At 48.3% G+C, this 25,067-nt stretch overlaps 1 protein-coding gene across 2 annotated transcripts in view; it reads left to right on the top strand.

The window, feature by feature from the left end:
• Positions 1-7,904: 7,904 nt before the first annotated feature.
• Positions 7,905-25,067, top strand: part of ZNF654 (zinc finger protein 654) — a 39,454-nt gene continuing 22,291 nt past the window's right edge. The window contains exons 1-2 of one of the 2 annotated variants that reach the window (XM_040338739.1): positions 7,905-8,340; positions 19,703-19,848. In XM_040338739.1, coding sequence (XP_040194673.1) covers positions 8,209-8,340; positions 19,703-19,848 — 278 coding nt within the window. In that variant the 5' untranslated portion in view covers positions 7,905-8,208. Of the gene's footprint in view, positions 8,341-19,702; positions 19,849-25,067 lie in introns of those variants that run through there. The other variant, XM_040338740.1, reaches the window with a different exon arrangement.

The following is a 25,067-nucleotide window of genomic DNA, read 5'->3' as shown; positions in this document are numbered from 1 at the left end:
ATCTCTCTGTATGAACTACAAGTCCCAGCATGTCCCCATAGACCACTATGGAGATCTCTCTGTATGAACTACAAGTCCCAGCATGTCCCCATGGACCTCTATGGAGATCTCTGTATGAACTACAAGTCCCAGCATGTCCCCATAGACCTCTATGGAGGATTCTCTCTGTATGAACTACAAGTCCCAGCATGTCCCCATAGACCTCTATGGAGATCTCTCTGTATGAACTACAAGTCCCAGTATGTTCCCATAGACCTCTATGGAGATCTCTCTGTATGAACTACAAGTCCCAGCATGTCCCCATAGACCACTATGGAGATCTCTCTGTATGAACTACAAGTCCCAGCATGTCCCCATAGACCTCTATGGAGATCTCTCTGTATGAACTACAAGTCCCAGCATGTCCCCATAGACCTCTATGGAGATCTCTCTGTATGAACTACAAGTCCCAGCATGTCCCCATAGACCTCTATGGAGGATTCTCTCTGTATGAACTACAAGTCCCAGCATGTCCCCATAGACCACTATGGAGATCTCTCTGTATGAACTACAAGTCCCAGCATGTTCCCATAGACCTCTATGGAGATCTCTCTGTATGAACTACAAGTCCCAGCATGTCCCCATAGGCCTCTATGGAGATCTCTCTGTATGAACTACAAGTCCCAGCATGTCCCCATAGGCCTCTATGGAGATCTCTCTGTATGAACTACAAGTCCCAGCATGTCCCCATAGACCTCTATGGAGGATTCTCTCTGTATGAACTACAAGTCCCAGCATGTCCCCATAGACCTCTATGGAGATCTCTCTGTATGAACTACAAGTCCCAGCATGCCCCCATAGACCACTATGGAGATCTCTCTGTATGAACTACAAGTCCCAGCATGTCCCCATAGGCCTCTATGGAGATCTCTCTGTATGAACTACAAGTCCCAGCATGTCCCCATAGGCCTCTATGGAGATCTCTCTGTATGAACTACAAGTCCCAGCATGTCCCCATAGACCTCTATGGAGGATTCTCTCTGTATGAACTACAAGTCCCAGCATGTCCCCATAGACCTCTATGGAGATCTCTCTGTATGAACTACAAGTCCCAGCATGCCCCATAGACCTCTATGGAGATCTCTCTGTATGAACTACAAGTCCCAGCATGCCCCATAGACCTCTATGGAGGATTTTGTGTATGAACTACCAGTCCCAGCATGTCCACATAGACCTCTATGGAGGATTCTTTGTGTATGAACTACAAGTCCCATCATGTCCCCATAGACCTATATGGAGGATTCTCTCTGTATGAACTACAAATCCCAGCATGTCCCCATAGACCACTATGGAGATCTCTCTGTATGAACTACAAGTCCCAGCATGTCCCCATAGACCTCTATGGAGGATTCTCTCTGTATGAACTACAAGTCCCAGCATGCCCCCATAGACCTCTATGGAGATCTCTCTGTATGAACTACAAGTCCCAGCATGTCCCCATAGACCACTATGGAGATCTCTCTGTATGAACTACAAGTTCCAGCATGTCCCCATAGACCACTATGGAGATCTCTCTGTATGAACTACAAGTCCCAGCATGTCCCCATAGACCACTATGGAGATCTCTCTGTATGAACTACAAGTTCCAGCATGTCCCCATAGACCACTATGGAGATCTCTCTGTATGAACTACAAGTTCCAGCATGCCCCCATAGACCTCTATGGAGGATTTTGTGTATGAACTACAAGTCCCAGCATGCCCCCATAGACCTCTATGGAGGATTTTGTGTATGAACTACAAGTCCCAGCATGTCCACATAGACCTCTATGGAGGATTCTTTGTGTATGAACTACAAGTCCCATCATGTCCCCATAGACCTATATGGAGGATTCTCTCTGTGTGAACTACAAATCCCAGCATGTCCCCATAGACCACTATGGAGATCTCTCTGTATGAACTACAAGTCCCATCATGTCCCCATAGACCTATATGGAGGATTCTCTCTGTATGAACTACAAATCCCAGCATGTCCCCATAGACCACTATGGAGATCTCTCTGTATGAACTACAAGTCCCAGCATGTCCCCATAGACCACTATGGAGATCTCTCTGTATGAACTACAAGTCCCAGCATGTCCCCATGGACCTCTATGGAGATCTCTCTGTATGAACTACAAGTCCCAGCATGTCCCCATAGACCTCTATGGAGATCTGTCTGTATGAACTACAAGTCCCAGCATGTCCCCATAGACCTCTATGGAGATCTCTCTGTATGAACTACAAGTCCCAGCATGTCCCCATAGACTACTATGGAGATCTCTCTGTATGAACTACAAGTCCCAGCATGCCCCATAGACCTCTATGGAGGATTTTGTGTATGAACTACAAGTCCCATCATGTCCACATAGACCTCTATGGAGGATTCTTTGTGTATGAACTACAAGTCCCATCATGTCCCCATAGACCTATATGGAGGATTCTCTCTGTATGAACTACAAATCCCAGCATGTCCCCATAGACCACTATGGAGATCTCTCTGTATGAACTACAAGTCCCAGCATGTCCCCATAGACCACTATGGAGATCTCTCTGTATGAACTACAAGTCCCAGCATGTCCCCATGGACCTCTATGGAGATCTCTGTATGAACTACAAGTCCCAGCATGTCCCCATAGACCTCTATGGAGGATTCTCTCTGTATGAACTACAAGTCCCAGCATGTCCCCATAGACCTCTATGGAGATCTCTCTGTATGAACTACAAGTCCCAGTATGTTCCCATAGACCTCTATGGAGATCTCTCTGTATGAACTACAAGTCCCAGCATGTCCCCATAGGCCTCTATGGAGATCTCTCTGTATGAACTACAAGTCCCAGCATGTCCCCATAGACCACTATGGAGATCTCTCTGTATGAACTACAAGTCCCAGCATGTCCCCATAGACCTCTATGGAGATCTCTCTGTATGAACTACAAGTCCCAGCATGTCCCCATAGACCTCTATGGAGATCTCTCTGTATGAACTACAAGTCCCAGCATGTCCCCATAGACCACTATGGAGATCTCTCTGTATGAACTACAAGTCCCAGCATGCCCCCATAGACCTCTATGGAGATCTCTCTGTATGAACTACAAGTCCCAGCATGTCCCCATAGACCTCTATGGAGGATTCTCTCTGTATGAACTACAAGTCCCAGCATGTCCCCATAGACCACTATGGAGATCTCTCTGTATGAACTACAAGTCCCAGCATGTTCCCATAGACCTCTATGGAGGATTCTCTGTGTATGAACTACAAGTCCCAGCATGTCCCCATAGACCTCTATGGAGATCTCTCTGTATGAACTACAAGTCCCAGCATGTCCCCATAGGCCTCTATGGAGATCTCTCTGTATGAACTACAAGTCCCAGCATGTCCCCATAGGCCTCTATGGAGATCTCTCTGTATGAACTACAAGTCCCAGCATGTCCCCATAGACCTCTATGGAGGATTCTCTCTGTATGAACTACAAGTCCCAGCATGTCCCCATAGACCTCTATGGAGATCTCTCTGTATGAACTACAAGTCCCAGCATGCCCCCATAGACCACTATGGAGATCTCTCTGTATGAACTACAAGTCCCAGCATGTCCCCATAGGCCTCTATGGAGATCTCTCTGTATGAACTACAAGTCCCAGCATGTCCCCATAGGCCTCTATGGAGATCTCTCTGTATGAACTACAAGTCCCAGCATGTCCCCATAGACCTCTATGGAGGATTCTCTCTGTATGAACTACAAGTCCCAGCATGTCCCCATAGACCTCTATGGAGATCTCTCTGTATGAACTACAAGTCCCAGCATGCCCCATAGACCTCTATGGAGATCTCTCTGTATGAACTACAAGTCCCAGCATGCCCCATAGACCTCTATGGAGGATTTTGTGTATGAACTACCAGTCCCAGCATGTCCACATAGACCTCTATGGAGGATTCTTTGTGTATGAACTACAAGTCCCATCATGTCCCCATAGACCTATATGGAGGATTCTCTCTGTATGAACTACAAATCCCAGCATGTCCCCATAGACCACTATGGAGATCTCTCTGTATGAACTACAAGTCCCAGCATGTCCCCATAGACCTCTATGGAGGATTCTCTCTGTATGAACTACAAGTCCCAGCATGTCCCCATAGACCTATATGGAGATCTCTCTGTATGAACTACAAGTTCCAGCATGTCCCCATAGACCACTATGGAGATCTCTCTGTATGAACTACAAGTTCCAGCATGCCCCCATAGACCTCTATGGAGGATTTTGTGTATGAACTACAAGTCCCAGCATGTCCCCATAGGCCTCTATGGAGATCTCTCTGTATGAACTACAAGTCCCAGCATGTCCCCATAGACCACTATGGAGATCTCTCTGTATGAACTACAAGTCCCAGCATGTCCCCATAGACCTCTATGGAGATCTCTCTGTATGAACTACAAGTCCCAGCATGTCCCCATAGACCTCTATGGAGATCTCTCTGTATGAACTACAAGTCCCAGCATGTCCCCATAGACCACTATGGAGATCTCTCTGTATGAACTACAAGTCCCAGCATGCCCCCATAGACCTCTATGGAGATCTCTCTGTATGAACTACAAGTCCCAGCATGTTCCCATAGACCTCTATGGAGGATTCTCTCTGTATGAACTACAAGTCCCAGCATGTCCCCATAGACCACTATGGAGATCTCTCTGTATGAACTACAAGTCCCAGCATGTCCCCATAGACCTCTATGGAGGATTCTCTCTGTATGAACTACAAGTCCCAGCATGTCCCCATAGACCTCTATGGAGATCTCTCTGTATGAACTACAAGTCCCAGCATGCCCCATAGACCTCTATGGAGATCTCTCTGTATGAACTACAAGTCCCAGCATGCCCCATAGACCTCTATGGAGGATTTTGTGTATGAACTACCAGTCCCAGCATGTCCACATAGACCTCTATGGAGGATTCTTTGTGTATGAACTACAAGTCCCATCATGTCCCCATAGACCTATATGGAGGATTCTCTCTGTATGAACTACAAATCCCAGCATGTCCCCATAGACCACTATGGAGATCTCTCTGTATGAACTACAAGTCCCAGCATGTCCCCATAGACCTCTATGGAGGATTCTCTCTGTATGAACTACAAGTCCCAGCATGTCCCCATAGACCTATATGGAGATCTCTCTGTATGAACTACAAGTTCCAGCATGTCCCCATAGACCACTATGGAGATCTCTCTGTATGAACTACAAGTTCCAGCATGCCCCCATAGACCTCTATGGAGGATTCTCTCTGTATGAACTACAAGTCCCAGCATGCCCCCATAGACCTCTATGGAGATCTCTCTGTATGAACTACAAGTCCCAGCATGTCCCCATAGGCCTCTATGGAGATCTCTCTGTATGAACTACAAGTCCCAGCATGTCCCCATAGACCACTATGGAGATCTCTCTGTATGAACTACAAGTCCCAGCATGTCCCCATAGACCTCTATGGAGATCTCTCTGTATGAACTACAAGTCCCAGCATGTCCCCATAGACCTCTATGGAGATCTCTCTGTATGAACTACAAGTCCCAGCATGTCCCCATAGACCACTATGGAGATCTCTCTGTATGAACTACAAGTCCCAGCATGCCCCCATAGACCTCTATGGAGATCTCTCTGTATGAACTACAAGTCCCAGCATGTTCCCATAGACCTCTATGGAGGATTCTCTCTGTATGAACTACAAGTCCCAGCATGTCCCCATAGACCACTATGGAGATCTCTCTGTATGAACTACAAGTCCCAGCATGTTCCCATAGACCTCTATGGAGGATTCTCTGTGTATGAACTACAAGTCCCAGCATGTCCCCATAGACCTCTATGGAGATCTCTCTGTATGAACTACAAGTCCCAGCATGTCCCCATAGGCCTCTATGGAGATCTCTCTGTATGAACTACAAGTCCCAGCATGTCCCCATAGGCCTCTATGGAGATCTCTCTGTATGAACTACAAGTCCCAGCATGTCCCCATAGACCTCTATGGAGGATTCTCTCTGTATGAACTACAAGTCCCAGCATGTCCCCATAGACCTCTATGGAGATCTCTCTGTATGAACTACAAGTCCCAGCATGTCCCCATAGGCCTCTATGGAGATCTCTCTGTATGAACTACAAGTCCCAGCATGTCCCCATAGACCTCTATGGAGGATTCTCTCTGTATGAACTACAAGTCCCAGCATGTCCCCATAGACCTCTATGGAGATCTCTCTGTATGAACTACAAGTCCCAGCATGCCCCATAGACCTCTATGGAGATCTCTCTGTATGAACTACAAGTCCCAGCATGCCCCATAGACCTCTATGGAGGATTTTGTGTATGAACTACCAGTCCCAGCATGTCCACATAGACCTCTATGGAGGATTCTTTGTGTATGAACTACAAGTCCCATCATGTCCCCATAGACCTATATGGAGGATTCTCTCTGTATGAACTACAAATCCCAGCATGTCCCCATAGACCACTATGGAGATCTCTCTGTATGAACTACAAGTCCCAGCATGTCCCCATAGACCTCTATGGAGGATTCTCTCTGTATGAACTACAAGTCCCAGCATGTCCCCATAGACCACTATGGAGATCTCTCTGTATGAACTACAAGTCCCAGCATGTCCCCATAGACCACTATGGAGATCTCTCTGTATGAACCACAAGTTCCAGCATGTCCCCATAGACCACTATGGAGATCTCTCTGTATGAACTACAAGTTCCAGCATGCCCCCATAGACCTCTATGGAGGATTTTGTGTATGAACTACAAGTCCCAGCATGTCCCCATAGACCTCTATGGAGGATTCTCTCTGTATGAACTACAAGTCCCAGCATGCCCCATAGACCTCTATGGAGGATTTTGTGTATGAACTACAAGTCCCATCATGTCCACATAGACCTCTATGGAGGATTCTTTGTGTATGAACTACAAGTCCCAGCATTTCCCCATAGGCCTCTATGGAGATCTCTCTGTATGAACTACAAGTCCCAGCATGTCCCCATAGGCCTCTATGGAGATCTCTCTGTATGAACTACAAGTCCCAGCATGTCCCCATAGACCTCTATGGAGGATTCTCTCTGTATGAACTACAAGTCCCAGCATGTCCCCATAGACTATTATGGAGATCTCTCTGTATGAACTACAAGTCCCAGCATGCCCCATAGACCTCTATGGAGATCTCTCTGTATGAACTACAAGTCCCAGCATGCCCCATAGACCTCTATGGAGGATTTTGTGTATTAACTACCAGTCCCAGCATGTCCACATAGACCTCTATGGAGGATTCTTTGTGTATGAACTACAAGTCCCATCATGTCCCCATAGACCTATATGGAGGATTCTCTCTGTATGAACTACAAATCCCAGCATGTCCCCATAGACCACTATGGAGATCTCTCTGTATGAACTACAAGTCCCAGCATGTCCCCATAGACCTCTATGGAGAATTATCTGTATGAACTACAAGTCCCAGCATGTCCCCATAGACCTCTAATTATTATTATGTATATGAGGAATATGTTAGAAGCCTATTTGTGGGAGGAGTCTGAGGGTATATATCCCTCCTCCTCTGTCGGCTCATCTTTCAGGGTTGAAGCGGCTGAAGTACGTCACTTCTGGGCTCCGTACAGAGCGGCGGTTGGCCGCTGCAATGGTGTCGGTTCTTCTCCCGGGTCACGCCGGGCAGCATCGTGGGAGCCACACACCCCGCTTATCCCCGTTTCTCATCCAGCTTAGGGTATCCAGGTCACAGCCCCCTCCCCCTCACAGTGATCGGGCTACACCTTGTCCCCGCCCCCATGTCACACACAGGTGTCACCTGCCAGACACACACACAGCGCCCGCACACCATCACTCTTCATTAATGATCCAGCCGCCCTGCCCACTTTTATGACAGACCATTCTCTCCTCTATTAATGACAGGTCGGAACCGAACCAATGAACGGGGCCCAGCCTTCTACGTCAGCTCTTCCGGAGACAGAGTATTGACGGATATAGCGGGCGTCCAATCACCTGCAAGCCGCCGAATGCTTGGCGTTCTCTTCACGCCCCTCCAGCAGGCTTCCCATGGATTGACATGCTTTTCACCCTATCACGTGGGAGAGTAGGCGGAGCAGGAAGGGGAGGGGGCGGTTGCCCGGCGGTAGCAGTACGCGCAGGTCGGAGACAGCGGCATGGCGGAAGACGAGAGTGATCAGGAGTCGGAGAGGCTGGTGGAGGAGCTGGAAGCCATAGTAGATGAGGAGCTGACGGGGATAGAAGTGGGCGAGCGCCGCTGCCGGGAATACTGCCGCCGGTTCTGTGAGGTGAGGAGAGCGGAGAACACAGAGAGACTGTGCGGGCAATGGCCCGAGCCTGCCATCTACATAGTGCCATGCCTGCCCCCCCTGCCATCTACATAGTGCCCTGCCTGCCCCCCCTTCCATCTACATAGTGCCCTGCCTGCCCCCCTCCCATCTACATAGTGCCCTGCCTGCCCCCCCCCTGCCATCTACATAGTGCCCTGCCTGCCCCCCCTCCCATCTACATAGTGCCCTGCCTGCCCCCCCCTGCCATCTACATAGTGCCCTGCCTGCCCCCCCCCTCTCTACATAGTGCCCTGCCTGCCCCCCCCCAATCTACATAGTGCCCTGCCTGCCCCCCCTCCCATCTACATAGTGCCCTGCCTGCCCCCCCTCCCATCTACATAGTGCCCTGCCTGCCCCCCCCCTCTCTACATAGTGCCCTGCCTGCCCCCCCCCCAATCTACATAGTGCCCTGCCTGCCCCCCCCTCTACATAGTGCCCTGCCTGCCCCCCCCCAATCTACATAGTGCAATGCCTGCCCCCCCCCCCAATCTACATAGTGCCCTGCCTCCCCCCCTCCCATCTACATAGTGCCCTGCCTGCCCCCCCTCCCATCTACATAGTGTCCTGCCTCCCCCCTCTACATAGTGCCCTGCCTGCCCCCCCCCCCCCCTCTACATAGTGCCCTGCCTGCCCCCCCCCTCTACATAGTGCCCTGCCTGCCCCCCCTCCCATCTACATAGTGCCCTGCCTCCCCCCTCTACATAGTGCCCTGCCTGCCCCCCCCCCTCTACATAGTGCCCTGCCTGCCCTCCCCCCTCTACATAGTGCCCTGCCTGCCCCCCCCTCCCATCTACATAGTGCCCTGCCTCCCCCCTCTACATAGTGCCCTGCCTGCCCCCCCCTCTACATAGTGCCCTGCCTGCCCCCCCCCCTCCCATCTACATAGTGCCCTGCCTGCCCCCCCCCCTCCCATCTACATAGTGCCCTGCCTGCCCCCCCCCTCCCATCTACATAGTGCCCTGCCTGCCCCCCCCCTCCCATCTACATAGTGCCCTGCCTGCCCCCCCTCCCTCCCCATCTACATAGTGCCCTGCCTGCCCCCCCTCCCCATCTACATAGTGCCCTGCAGGTGTCAGGGTCTCTCACCTCAGCTGCCTGTGCCAGCTCAGCAGGTCCTTGCATGGCTCCCTCCAATCCTGGGGCTGTTAAGTGATGCTCCTGTCCTGGGGTGAAGTAAACTTGCAGCCCGAGCCAGTCACGTGGGTCCTGACTCCCGTGCTGCCCTGAGTTGGACTGACAACACCCAGGCCCCCCCCCCGGATCAAATAAAGCAAGGGCCCCCCTATCAGGCCCTGCCCCTGGCCCAAACATGATCACCCCCTGGCCCACACCTTTATTTTGCACAAAGTACAACTTCTGCCTTTTTTTAAAACACTGATTAACGGAGTCTAATGGGACCTGGAGGGGGTCTTTCTATAACCGTGTCCATTGGACAGTCTGTTAGAAAGGTTCTCCTCCACGCCCAATTAGAGTCTACAACAGAGTCTAATGGGACCTGGAGGGTTTTTTTTCTCTAACAGTGTCCATTAGAAAGCCTCTGTTAGAGAGAGACCCCCCCTCCAGGACCCATTAGAGACTTTCAAGGAGTCTAATGGGACTTGGAAAGGGGTCTCTCTAACAGAGGCCCATTCAGTGTCCATTATAGAATCTGTTAGAGTGCCCCCCAGGGTCCCATTAGAGACTGAAAAGGAGTATAATGGGACCTGGAGGGGGCCTCTTTCTAACAGTGTACAGTGAACACCATCATACACTGGTCCTAATGGGACCCCCTCCTTGTGCCATGACTCTCACCCTGCCTCAACCTCTCGCAAAGTAGAAATAAAATTGGTACTGTGTAGTGATCCTCTTACCTTAACTATGGGTATTGTGGCTGACTCCTGCATCCTCTGTGGGTGGCTGACTGGCTCCCTGGTGTGGGAGGGTCACCATGGCTGGCTGGCAGGCACCCTGCTGTGGATGGTCACCGTGGCTGGCTGGCTGGCCGACACCCTGGTGTGGGTGACTGGCTGGCATCCTTCTGTGGATGGTCACCGTGGCTGGTTGGCTCCTGTGACTGGCTACTTAATCCCTGCTATGGGTGGGCCACCGTGGCTGTCTGGTTTCCTGGTGTAGGTCATCATGGATGGCTGGCACCCTGGCCCTGCTGTGGGTGGGTCACCGTGGGTGGCTAGCTTCCTGCTGTGGGCAGGTGGCTGGCTGGCACGGTACACCCTGCTGTGGGTGGCTGGCCTGGCTCCCTGCTGTGGGTGGCTGGCACGGTGCACCCTGCTGCAGGGTGGTTGATGGCTGGCACAGTGCACCCTGCTGCAGGTGGCTGGCCTGGCTCCCTGCTGCAGGTCAGTGGGTGGGTGGCTGGAACGGTGCACCCTGCTGGGGCTGACGGAGAGTATTGCATAAAGCGGTAGTCATCAACCCTGTCCTCAGGGCCTACTAACAGTCCAGATTTTATGTATTACCTTGAGGAGATGCTGAGCAGCTAATGATATCACCTGTGATGTATTTCAGTTATCTTGTAAACCTGGCCTGTTGGTGGGCCCTTAGGACAGGGTTGATGACCATTGGCATAAAGGATTGTAACTTCACTCACACCTTACTTCAGGCTGGGTGTCTCAGTGCAAATCCAGGTCCTTGCACCTCTTCAGGGGGGGTTCTTGGATTCTTTCTTTCTGTCACGTCTTGTCTTCTCCTAAAGCCAGCGCCTTCCCCGGCCCCAACTCACAAGCTCAGCATGTGACTTTCGTGATGCCACTCATCCCCTCCCCTGACGTGCCACATGACCTGCCTTAGTCTGAGACTCCTGAGAGGTGGGAGTTGTAGTTTGCTGCGCTTAAGTTCCTTATCTTTAGTGCGGCCAGACTACAACTCCCACAATGCAGCGCAGCCTGCACAGGAGCAGCCACTCCAACTAACCAATCGAAGGCCGACTTCTAGCAGGGTTTCTAGCAATTTTTTTTTACAGCCAGCCTAGCAGCCTTTAAAGATAATGTGGACACCGGCCTGGGGGAAAATCTCCGCCCAGCCTGTGCCCCTCCATCTACATAGTGCCTTGCCCCCCTTCATTCTACCCTCCTATGTCTGCTGACACTGAGCTAAGAACCCTCTGTGTGCTCATATCTGACCCATCTACCTACCTGCTCATATCCGACTTGACCACCTCACTGTCCTGGATATGTCCATCTTCCCCCCTCTATCTGACCTGAGCACTTTTTGTCTTGTATGCCAACATACATGTCCATCTACCCGTTGTCCTCTCACTACCGTTCTCCTGTCCGATGTCATCTCTCTGACCTGTGCACACCCTACCCTTCCTTCTGACCCGACCACCTTCTCCTGGCCGATGTCACCAATCGCCATCTGCAGATCTTCCTGTTCCTCTTCCTACTCTTAAAAGGTGTCCGCTAAGGATGAGCTCAGGCGTGTTCGCAACTCCACGTGCTCCATTAGCGATGCGGAGTGTACGTTTACTGATGGGCCCACCAAGAAGCTGACACTCTGCGTCGCTAATCTCAGGCAGTGAGACATTTCCCGATCTGTGCAGCCACGGATTAATAAATGTCTTGCTGCCTGTGATTAGCGCTGCAGAGTGTCAGCTTACTGGTGGGCACATGGAATTGCGAACACGCCTGAGCTCATCCTTAGTGGCCACCTATCTCCTGTCAGGAGTCGCCCATATGATATAAGTGCCCGCTGTCTGCTGACCTCATTGTCACCTCACTTCGCTTACTTGACTTCCTTTCTGTGTGATGTCCATTTCTCTGATCCAAGCACTGACCTCACTTTCACTCTTCCGCTCCCTGATACCTGGCTACCCTTCACTGACTGATGTCACCTATATCATCTGAGCACATTTTGTTCTGTGTGATGACCTAGCCACTTACCTGCTCATCTAGCTGTCCTGTGTATTGTCACCCACCCAGCCTAAATACACCGAACACCTCATATCTCACTACCACTCGTGTCACGCAACTAAGAACTCCCTGTCCTATCTGCTGACCTTGTCTACCTATTACTGATACCTGACCATCTTCTCCTTTCTGATGTCACTTGTCTACCTTTTACTGATACCTGACCATCTTCTCCTTTCTGATGTCACCTGTCTACCTTTTACTGATACCTGACCATCTTCTCCTGTCTGATGTCACCTGTCTACCTTTTACTGATACCTGACCATCTTCTCCTTTCTGAGGTCACCTGTCTACCTATTACTGATACCTGACCATCTTCTCCTGTCTGATGTCACCTGTCTACCTATTACTGGTACCTGACCATCTTCTCCTTTCTGATGTCACTTGTCTACCTTTTACTGATACCTGACCATCTTCTCCTTTCTGATGTCACCTGTCTACCTTTTACTGATACCTGACCATCTTCTCCTGTCTGATGTCACCTGTCTACCTTTTACTGATACCTGACCATCTTCTCCTTTCTGAGGTCACCTGTCTACCTATTACTGATACCTGACCATCTTCTCCTGTCTGATGTCACCTGTCTACCTATTACTGGTACCTGACCATCTTCTCCTTTCTGATGTCACTTGTCTACCTATTACTGATGCCTGACCATCTTCTCCTTTCTGATGTCACCTGTCTACCTATTACTGATACCTGACCATCTTCTCCTTTCTGATGTCACCTGTCTACCTATTACTGATACCTGACCATCTTCTCCTTTCTGAGGTCACCTGTCTACCTTTTACTGATACCTGACCGTCTTCTCCTTTCTGAGGTCACCTGTCTACCTTTTACTGATACCTGACCGTCTTCTCCTTTCTGAGGTCACCTGTCTACCTTTTACTGATACCTGACCATCTTCTCCTGTCTGATGTCACCTGTCTACCTATTACTGGTACCTGACCATCTTCTCCTTTCTGATGTCACTTGTCTACCTATTACTGATGCCTGACCATCTTCTCCTTTCTGATGTCACCTGTCTACCTATTACTGATGCCTGACCATCTTCTCCTTTCTGATGTCACCTGTCTACCTATTACTGATACCTGACCATCTTCTCCTTTCTGAGGTCACCTGTCTACCTTTTACTGATACCTGACCGTCTTCTCCTTTCTGAGGTCACCTGTCTACCTTTTACTGATACCTGACCGTCTTCTCCTTTCTGAGGTCACCTGTCTACCTTTTACTGATACCTGACCGTCTTCTCCTTTCTGAGGTCACCTGTCTACCTTTTACTGATACCTGACCGTCTTCTCCTTTCTGAGGTCACCTGTCTACCTTTTACTGATACCTGACCATCTTCTCCTGTCTGATGTCACCTGTCTACCTATTACTGGTACCTGACCATCTTCTCCTTTCTGATGTCACCTGTCTACCTATTACTGATACCTGACCATCTTCTCCTTGCTGATGTCACTTGTCTACCCTTTACTGATACCTGACCATCTTCTCCTGTCTACCTTTTACTGATACCTGACCATCTTCTCCTGTCTGATGTCACCTGTCTACCTATACCCGATACCTGACCATCTTCTCCTGTCTGATGTCACCTGTCTACCTATTACCGATACCTGACCATCTTCTTCTGTCTCTCACCTGTCCGCCTGTTTCTGATGCCTGACCATCTCCTGCCTGATGTCTTTTCTGCTGACCTGTCCGCCTACCGACTGATACCTGACCATCTTCTCCTGTCTGATGTAACCTGTTCACCTATTACTGATAAAAAGTTCATATGCAGTGCTTAATGGATGTATGAAACCCAAAGGGACAAGTGGAAAGGAAGGAACAAATTTGTTCATGGTGAAATGGGAGGGGGGGGAACAGAAGACCCGAGCTTGTATTCTTGGGTTGGCATATTGATGACGTCCTCCTCTCATGGGATGATGATCAGCCATCACTATGTTCCTTTTTAGAGCAGCTGAATAGCAACTCTTTGGGGATTCGGTTACAATATGAGGTTGGTCCTTCCCAAATTCATTTTCTGGACCTTAATATAGAGGTGAGGGAGGGCTCTATCGTGACCTCTAACTATTTTAAGTCTACAGACCAGAATGGCTATATTGGCCAGGGGAGTTGTCGTCATCCCAAAGATACCATTTCTTTTTCCTAAATAGCTTCCTTTACCTTAGTGCAGTCCTCCTTCAGTTACCTCATCCTTCGATTTTGCTTTTAAATGTCCTTATTTCCTCTGAGAAATCCTCACTTCCTGTTCTTCTGTCTGTAACTCCACACAGTAATGCAAGGCTTTCTCCCTGGTGTGGAGTGTCATGCTCGCCCCTCCCTTGGACTACAGGAGAGTCCAAGGGAGGCCGAATTAGGCCGATTTTTAACATGGCCGCGGCTTCGGCCTAGCTCCGGAGCCGCGGCCATCTTGGTACACCCTGCGCGGCAGCCAACCAGCGGGCCTGTAACAGCCAATCGGCGGCGGCCACTGCCGACATCCTCCACTCTGGGGGGAAAAAACCGTCCCCTGACATGCTGCGCGCCCTGCCTCTGCCTACAAATCCCAGAATGCAGCGCGGGCTGGTAACTGCCGGCCCGCGCTGCATTCTGGGATTTGTAGGCAGAGGCAGGGCGCGCAGCATGTCAGGGGTCGTTTTTTTTCCAGAGTGGAGGATGTCGGCAGCGGCCGCCGCCGACTGGCTGTTACAGGCCCGCTCTGCCTTCTGGGGATTGTAGGCAGAGGCGGGGCAGCACGTCATGGCCAGGGATATTGGAACTTTCTTGTGCTGGGAGATGGAACGGAGCCTGGAGCGCTCCGCTGGTGGCAGTGAGGTGGCAGTGAATGACATTGGGCTGTACTGGTTGGGCACTGATGAGGTGATGCACTGGTTGGCACTGATAAGGTGATGCGCGCTGGTGAGATGCACTGGTGGGCACTGATGAGATGCACTGGTGGGCACTGATGAGGATATGCGCTGGTTGGCACTGATGAGGTGATGCACTGGTTGGCACTGATGAGGTGATGCGCGCTGGTGAGATGCACTGGTGGGCACTGATGAGGAGATGCACTGGTGGGCACTGATGAGGAGATGCACTGATGAGGAGATGCACTGGTGGGCACTGATGAGGAGATGCACTGGTGGGCACTGATGAGGAGATGCACTGGTGGGCACTGATGAGGAGATGCACTGGTGGGCACTGATGAGGAGATGCACTGATGAGGTGATGCGCTGGTGAGATGCACTGATGAGGATATGCGCTGGTGAGATGCACTGGTGGGCACTGATGAGGTGATGCACTGGTGGGCACTGATGAGGTGATGCGCTGGTGGGCACTGATGAGGTGATGCGCTGGTGAGGTGATGCGCTGGTGAGATGATGCACTGGTGATATGCGCTGGTGGGCACTGATGAGGTGATGCAATGATGGGATGCACTGGTGGGCACTGATAGACACCAATGAGGTGGCACTGATAGACACCAATGAGGTGGCACTGATAGGCTGCACTGGTGGGCACTGATGGGCTGCACTGATGTGGCACTGACAGGCTGCACTCCACCCTAAACAATTATCTCCTCTCCACCCTAGGTTTTTGGAGATGAGTGGAAAAAAAAAAAATATCGGTCGCAAAAATCGGCAACACATATCGGCATCGGCCAGAGAAAAACCCATATCGGTCTACCTCTAGTTGAGTACATATCATTTATATGTGTTGTAAAATACAGTTGTGCTCAAAAGTTTGCGTCCCCTCGAAGAATTGGTAATATACAGTATGTACCTTTTTATGTTTTCTTAAAAAAAAAAAAAGTGAGCAGGCAAAACACATTTCTTATGGGATTCATATTGAACTGTAGGTCATAACAGAATGGCACAATCCTAAAATAAAACAAGGCAACAAGTAAACCCATGAGATGACTCTTGTTCAGAAGTCTGCATGCATGCAGTCTTTTGTAATAGTTCTCTATAAGGGCCCAAATTCTTGCAGGTGTTATAGCTGCCCATTTGTCTTGGCAAAATGCCTCCAGGTCATGCAACGTCTTTTGGTCATCTTGCATGAGCCGCACGTTTGGGATTTCCCCAGAGTGGCTCAATGATATTAAGGTCAGGAGACTGTGATGGCCACTCCAGAACCTTCACCTTTTTATGCTGTAACCACTGTAAGGGCAACCTGGCCTTGTGCTTGGGGCAATTGTGCCGCAAAGTCAAACTCCCATGCACAGCTTTCCTGCAGAAGAATGCAAATCGTCTGCCGGTATTTTCTGATCACATGCTGCATTTATTCATCTTACTATCAATGTTCCCAGGATTCCCTGTGCCTTTTAAAGCTCCCCCTAAAACATCAGCAAGCCACCACCATGCTTCACAATGGGGCCTGTTGACCAAACATAAAGCTTATGGTTGTGATCGTAAAGCTCCATTTTGGACTCCTCACTCTAGATTAAAGTGTGCCAGATGCTGTAAGGCGTGTCAAGGTGTTATCGGGCATATTGTAACCGGGCTTTTTTGTGGCATTGGCACATCAAATGCTTCTTTCTGGCAACTCGACTATTCAGCTCATTTTTGTGCAAGTATCGTGTTACTTGAAACGACCATGCCGTCTTTTTCCAGAGTTATTTCTTCATTTTCCGCTGTGTTTCTCCTCGGGTTTTTCTTTTGTATCCCGAATAATTCTTCTGGCAGTTGTGGCTGCAATCTTTCTTGCTCTACCTGACCTTGGCTTGGTATCAAAAAGATCCCTGAATTTTCCACTTGCGTGATTGAACAGTACTGACTGGCCTGTTCAAGGCTTTGGCTTTTTTTTTTTTTTTTTTTTTTTTTTTTTATCCTTTTCCATCTTTATAAAAGTTAAATTTCCTTGTTGCGCAGGTCTTTTGACAGTTCTTTTTCTGCTTCTCCTAGCTCAGTATCTAGCCTGCTCAGTGCATCCGCAATTTAAAAAGCAACATTTTAACCTGGGTGTGCCACCTTGTGGGCCTGTGCCAAGGCCAAACATTCCAGGGTATGTAAACTTTTTTGAGTCATTTGGGTGATTTCTGTTATGATTTTACTGCTTCCAGACCACCCACCATCGTACGTTGGTACTTTGAAGTAGAATACCAGGGTTATGGCAGCAGATGGCTGCCAATAACCCCGGTATATTCTTAAATGTCAGATGGTCTTCTTTCTGATTTTAAAAGAGGTCTCTGCAGCGGATTTGCCACAATATCACTTTTATTGGGGGTGAGAGAGGGCCCCCCGAGCTCCATTTGTCTCCTCTGCTTACTAGAGCCGTCGGTAGCGGCAGAGACCATCGGGTCCTCTCCCCTCTGAGACAGGGAGCCGAGTGAGGGAAAGATGGCACCCACTCGGCTCCATAACATTGGATGAAGGAAGCGACTTCAAATATCGCGTCCACCCAATGGTTTTTAAAGGGGAAATCTTTATTTTTTTAAGACCTAGATTTAATTGCATTTAAGAGGTCTTGTCATGCTTTATTTTTTATTTATTTTTTCTATTACAAGGGATGTTTTAAAAAATTCAAGCGTCCTGTCCCACCGAGCTTGTGCGCAGAAGCAAACGCATGCATAAGTCGCACCCGCATATAAAAACTGTGTTCAAACCAGGGCTGTGGAGTCGGTAGATAAATGTTCCGACTCCTCAGTTTTATGTACTTCCGACTCCTCTGTATTAATATGCGAATGTATTTTATACATTCCTTGAGGGAAAGAAACGCAACCTACCACAGGACTACTGGCTGGGAAGCCAACAGTCTACTGTATTGCACAGTTTAAGCAAAAGACAAACACAATGAAAACAGTTTTTTTTATTCTAAAACATGATTTTCCTAGGAGAATCCCATAGTCATGTTTAAAGTTTAAGCTAACAATCGGAGTTTACAAGTTTTTATAGCCTTAGCTAAATGACAGCAGTTTTTCCAATGGTTTACAGCTTCAGTCTTGAACTATTGGCCCTCCATTCCCTTCACTTATACAAGTGTCTCACTCTCTAGTCCTGCAAAAAACATTTATTTAATCCCTTATCAGTGAGAGGCTAGGTTACACATGGACGCTGCGTTCCCTGTAACACCAGAACACAACACTATGGAAAGTATAAGTATTGCAGCTCCTAATTGTGCGTTGCGTGCCATATAGTGAAGCACATGAAAAGCATGCTTCTTCACGGTCACTCAACGTGTTCGTTTTGCGGTTACGTGAGGCACTGCATGCATTGGTCTTTATTCTTACAGTAGAGAAGTCATTAATTATAACTTTTTGTGAATTGGGACATTTAAACTTGCTTTTTTTTTTTTTTTATTATTCCAATCTAAATTTAGTCGGAGTCGGTGCATTGTTTGCCGACTCCAGGTACCCAAAATTTCCCTCGACTCCGACTCCACAGCCCTGGTTCAAACCACAGATGTGAGTTATCGCCACGATCGTTGGCACAAAAATGCCTCTTCTGTAACTCAAAACGTGCAACCTGTAGAATTTTTTTTTTTTTTATGTCGCCTATGGAGATTTTTTAAGGGTCAAAGTTTGTCGCCATTCCACAAGTGGATGACATTTTGAAGCGGGACATGTTTGGTATCTATTTACTCAGCGTAACTTCATCTTTCACATTATGCAAAACATTGGGCTAACTTTACGGTTTATGATATATTTTTTTTTTTGCATGAAACTTATTTCCCTAAAGAAACACGTTTGAACAATTGCTGCATAAATACTGTGGGAGATAAAGTTGCAATGACCGCCATTGTATTCTCTAGGGTCTCTGCTAAAAAAAAAAATGTATGTTTGGAGGATCTATTTAATTTTCAAATGTAGAAGAAAAATGTCAGAATTGGCCTGGTTGGCAAGTGGTTAATTGTTAATGGCACCCCCCCCCCCCCCCACCCATCTGTTAACACTTGCATTTTCACATGCACTAAACCACATCTTAGGCCCCTTTCAGACGTGCGGACCATGTGTCTGCTTTTTCATCCATTCGTTGCGGATGAAAAAGGGACATACATTGGTCCCTATGTGATTGCGGGTGTCGGCGGATGAACATCCGCTGACACCCGCAATCACCCGCCTCCGCAAATATCCGATTTTGCACATGGAAGAATGTCCTATTTTTTTCTTCCGTCATCGGATCGGATGAACACGGACACACGGTCCGTGTTCATCCGATAAGCCCCCCCCATAGGGGAGAGCGGAGAAAAGACTAGACAGGGAAACTAGATCGACAAGACACCGGCACTGATCAGGTGCAGAGAAAATGAAAGTGCATATGATTGGATGATGGAAGTCAGCAGAATTAATCTGGTCCACTAAGCCCTGGAAGAAAAAAAAATCTGTACAACTTCCCATGTCAATGTATAGTCTGTCTTTTAGTAAATCAAACTCCATGTCTATAAGATAATGATCATATTGTACATATGACAGGGTATTTCTTCATGTCTTTCAGATTGTTGAAGACTACACTGCTCGGTGGCACGTCCCATTGCCTCAGCTTCAAGTACTACAGACTGCACTTTGCTGCTTTACATCTGCCAGCGTGTCTTTCCCGGATGAATGTGAGCACGTTCAGTATGTTTTGAGTAGACTAGCTTTGTAAGTACACTTTTCCCTTTTAACACATTAGTATGATGTTTGAGAAAAGTTGTTATTTAGGTCACTAACACAAGCTTTAACCTATTGTGTCTATCCTGCTTGCTGTAGTTCATTCAGAAAGACATTCTACTGCCCTTCTGGCCCATATGAATATTTTGTTTAATTTTGCACTAAAATGAATGCTGTAGAGCGGCAGCTTTTCTCCACCAGGGTTCCTCTAGAGACGGCTGGGGGGTACCTTAAGGCCCCTTTCAGACGTGCGGATAAAAAAGGGACATACATTGGTTCCTATGTGATTGCTGGTGTCAGCGGATAAACCGCAGACACCCATAATCACCCGCCTCCGCAAAGATCAGATTTTGCGGACGGAAGAAAACCCTATTTTTTTTTCTTCCGTCATCGGATGAACACGGACACACCGTCCGTGTTCATCCGATCCCCCATAGGGGAGAGCGGAGAAAAGACAGGGTGGTCCCTGCACAGTGTGCGGGGACCGCCCTGTCATCCGCCGGCTCAGCGGGGATATACAGAGCGATCCCCGCTGAGCTTACGGACACATGGAGGTGGATCATTACTGATCCGCCCCATGTGAAAGGGCCCTAAGTCAGGGTTTGCCAAAATTAGTTTGAATCTAGGAGCCAGCTAAAAAAAGTTAGGAGCCAGGTTTTTTTTGTTTTTGTTTTTTGTTAGTATTATGGTACTTTCACACTGCGTCGCAGGCGTTGGAGGTAAAGTTTACCGTAGTTTTTGCTGCGATTTTCAGCCGCTAGCGGGGCGCTTTTAACCCCTGCCAGTGGCTGAAAAGGGTTAAAACAGCCCGCAAATCGCTACGGTCGCGCTGCCTCATTGATTTCAATGGGCAGGGGCACTTTAGGAGCGGTGTATTCACCGCTCCTACAGCGCATCAAAGATGCGACTGGCAGGACTTTTTTTACTGTCCTGCCAGCGCACTGTTCCAGTGTGAAAGCCTTCGGGGCTTTCACACTGGAAAGACAGCAGTGGCTGTTTCAGGGCGCTTTGCAGGCGCTATTTTTAGCACAATAGCGCCTGAAAAGCACCCCAGAGGGATCTTGCAGATTCAACGTCTACGTCATATATTGTCCTTGTTAAGAAGGCTGCACATAGGGGCGGGCGGTGATGCATTTCAGGTATTTCTCCAGTACTGGACAATTTATGCAGAGGGCTGCGCACCATGCTCTCATACGCATGGCAGGGCTCATATTACATTGACAGTATCCACTTCAATGCTGCACTAGGAAAATAAAATATGCAATAAAGTTTTAAGGACTACTAGGCTCAGCAAGCCTACTATGGGAAAATATAGAATAAGATCAAGCAATTATCAGAAAAAATATATATATAAAAAAACAGATTTATAAATTCTGCATCTTATTAATAAAAAAACAATTTAAAAACTTTTGCTTTGTGCTCGGCAAGTAGGGGATGTCCTCTAGAGCTTGGGTGATTTTTGACCCCCCCCAAAAAAATCATTGATATCTATAAGGCTGCTTTCACACTGGGTGGAGTCGGGGCGGCGCTGGGGGTAAAGCACCACTATTTTTAGCAGCGATTTACCATTGTTTTTGCGGGTGTATTCGGCTGCTAGCGGGGCGCTTTTTAACCCCGGCTAGCGGCAGAAAAAGGGTTAAAACCACCCGAAAAGTGCCGCCCCAGCAGCGCTTTGCAAGCAGTTCGGCCACCCTGCCTATTAATTTTAATGGGCAGGAGCGGTGGTGCACCGCTCCAAAGATGCTGATTGCAGGAGTTTAACGTCCTACCAACGCATCGCCTTAGTGTGAAAGGAGGACTTTCACACTGAGATTGCAGGGGAGCCATTTTTCAGGCGCTATTGTTAGCCCAAAAGCGCCTGAAAATCGCCCCAGTGTAAAAGGGGTCTAAGGGGGGATTCTTCCCAATGATCACAAATGTAAGGAACTTTCTTCCATCACACTAATATACAGCGAGCTGTAGATATAGCAATTATTGACATTTTCACAGCTTGTGGTAAAGCACACTGTGGTGCCCCATTCATTTTGAATGGAAACCACATTAAAAATGCATATGCATTGCAACGCACAGTGTCCTGTGCATTGTGTTGCAGGAAAATGTAAACTGCCCCATATTTCTATTTATTGTGATGAGTTACAACCTGTTTGTCTTGAATGGGTTGTTTATCACAACATACGCACAGTGTTGTGATGCTAATTTGCTATGAAAGATGTAATCTATTAAAATCAAAGAGCTCAACCAGTTTCTAAGATCATACATCTGTAACAATGGAACAACAGATCATTCCTTGCTCAAAGATACCTAGATCATACATTTGCAACCACGTAATTTACTCTGATAATTGTGTTAAAGTCTCCCTCTCCAGCGGGTAAAACCAAGTATTGAACAAGGCACCATTTTTCTAGGTAAATTTGTTTCTAAAGGTGCTATTGACATGAAATTCTCACCATATGTCGGTAACAATCCATACATAAAAAAAACAATATTACACAAAACTTTACAACCTGGAGTCCTCTAACCAGACTCCCGTCCAAAAGGCCCGGAGGGCGGAGGCAATTGGGAACTTTTTGACCCAGTAATGTCCAGGGCAAATTCGGGAGGCACTGTCTTGTCCTCTAAGATGATAGACACCTTTAATGCTCTAGCGTCCCCGTCTATCCCAATGGGTCGTCTGTTGGAAGCTCGCATAACGGTTATACCGAAAGAAGGCAAAGACGCTTTGCAAGTCCAGAACTACAGAGCGATTTCTCTTCTCAATGTGGACATTAAACTGTACGCCAAGATCTTAGCAAATCGGCTATCCCGCTCTTGCCCGGTTTGGTCTCCCAGGACCAGGTAGGATTTGTCCCTGGAAGAGAGGCCAGGAACAACACTATCAGGGCATTGAATCTACACCATTGGCTTACTGTTTCCAAGACACAGGGCTTATTCCTATCCCTTGTCGCGGAGAAGGCGTTCGATAGGGTGGCCTGGGACTACATGTGGGAAGTTTTGAAAACAATTGGCCTTCACCCTCGCATGTTGGCACATATTTCTGCATTGTATTCTAATCCCAGTGCGAGTGTACGAGTTAATTCTCACCTATCAGACGCCTTCTCCATAAGCAATGGTACCCGCCAGGGCTGTCCCCTATCTCCCCTGATTTTTGTTTTAACCTTGGAGCCCTTTCTGAATAAACTGCGCTGCAATCCCGATATTAAAGGTCTGACAGTGGGAGGTAGGGAATATAAAGTTGCAGCTTTCGCTGATGTACTCCTTTCTTTGTCACTGCCGAAGATATCCCTACCAAATCTCCTGAAAGATATAGAGGGCTTTGGAAAACTATCCTATCTTAAGATTAATTATTCAAAATCCCACGCCCTGAATGTGTTGCTCCCGAGGTGAAAGGGTGCCGGAGTTCCTTTCCGTTCCTCTGGAGTGAAAGAGCCATTGCATGTCTGGGCATTCAAATTACGACAAACTTGACTCACCTCTATAACGATAACTTTCTAACTGCCTTTAGAAAGGCCCAACAGGATTTAAAAGACTGAGGAGCCCTCAATGTTTCTTGGTTTGGCTGTTCCGCTCTCCTGAAAATGATAATTTTGCCACGCTTCCTGTACCTCATGCAGTGTATCCCGATTGGCTTACCTCCCTCTTTCTTTGCGATGTACAAGATGGCCGCCTCGGCGTTTATCTGGAAGAATTCTCATCCTCGTATCAGATATACGCGACTTACTCGCCCAAGGGCGGCATCGGTCTTCCAGACCTATTCAACTACTACCTGGCGGGCCATCTTGTGCGAGTCGTGGACTGGAATGTTCATGAGACTAGGAAGGGATGGGTGGTGCTGGAAAAGTCCTTTACAGTTTCCCCTTGATTCACTTCCTTGGATATCACTGCGATACTGGCCTCCAGAACTTAAGGTACATCCGCTCATCCAACCTTCTCTTAGGGCCTTCGGGCGAGCGACGAAGACTCCGTCATTCTCCTCGGTTCTGGGGCCATTACCCCATTAAGGGGTAACCCGGAATTTTTAGCAGGCCTATCCTCTTCATTCCTGAAACAAGAATGGCCGCATGACCAGGGTCCAAGCACGTCCGTTCTTCTTTCGCGGATCCCCCCGTTCCTACGAGGATCTGGTGTCCGAATCCCCGTCCAACTCCTTCCCCTTCTGGTCCTATAGACAGTTAAGGCACTTCTTCTCCTCACAAACGACCTCCAAAATCTGGACAAGACGATTAACGCCCTTCGAGAACCCTCCTACACAAATTCTCGCCAGCGGTCCCGGAGATGTGCTGGAGATGCGGGAAGGGGGACCATGCTCCACATATGGTGGGAATGTGACTCCCTCCAGCCATTCTGGAAAGAAGTGCATGACCTTATTGCACACGTTACTACCTATAACCCTAGATTACTCCCCAGCTCAGTATCTCCTCCACCACACGCATCTGACCAGATTCGAGTACTTTAAGTCCTTGGCCATGCACATGGTGAATGCGGCGAGGCTCTGCATCCCGGTACATTGGCGCTCTACACACACTCCGACGATTAGGGAATGGTTTAGCAGGATCTCCAAAATTGAAGAAATGGAAGAGCTAGTCCATATCTCGCAAGAGCGCATCGAGAAATTTACAAATACCTGGGCATGTTGGACTCGCTTTAAAACAACTCAGCATTTCCAAACCCATGGTTCTTAAACAGCAACCACTGTGTACCTATCCCTACTGAATTGCCGTTGCAGTGCCCAGTTGGAGTGACCCCCTCGGTGGAGGACCGCCGACACTGACGAACCCCCACCGCTGGTCCCTCTCCTGAACCCCTCCTCCCTCCGCTTTTCCTCCTTTTCTCTCTTCCTCCTTCCTTTTTCCTCTTCATGTCCTCCCTTCTCCCCTCTTTCTATCTGCTTTTCTCTCAGAAAATACTCTGTTTTGAGTATCGGCCATATTGCCACAGCTTAACAGTCCCAGACGATGGGTTGACTCTTATCAGACATGCTTACCCTAACACTTTTTTTTGCTGTATGTATAGGCCATGTAAACCTGCATCAATCTATCTACGTACTTTTCATGTCTGTACATTGCATTGTTCCAATATTTCTCAATAAAATTGTTTATGGAAGAAAAAAAAAGAAAAAATACAAACAATTCAGTTCAGAAATTATCCGTGGGTTTTACGCCTTCGTTCTCAAGAAACCTCATGGAGGAGCGGAAGGTCTCTAACATCCACCA

This window comes from Rana temporaria, chromosome 2 (assembly GCF_905171775.1).
Source record: "Rana temporaria chromosome 2, aRanTem1.1, whole genome shotgun sequence".
Classification (NCBI taxonomy): Eukaryota; Metazoa; Chordata; class Amphibia; order Anura; family Ranidae; genus Rana; species Rana temporaria.
The sequence above is the reverse complement of the archived record's forward strand: the minus strand, read 5'-3'. Positions and strand labels throughout refer to the sequence as shown.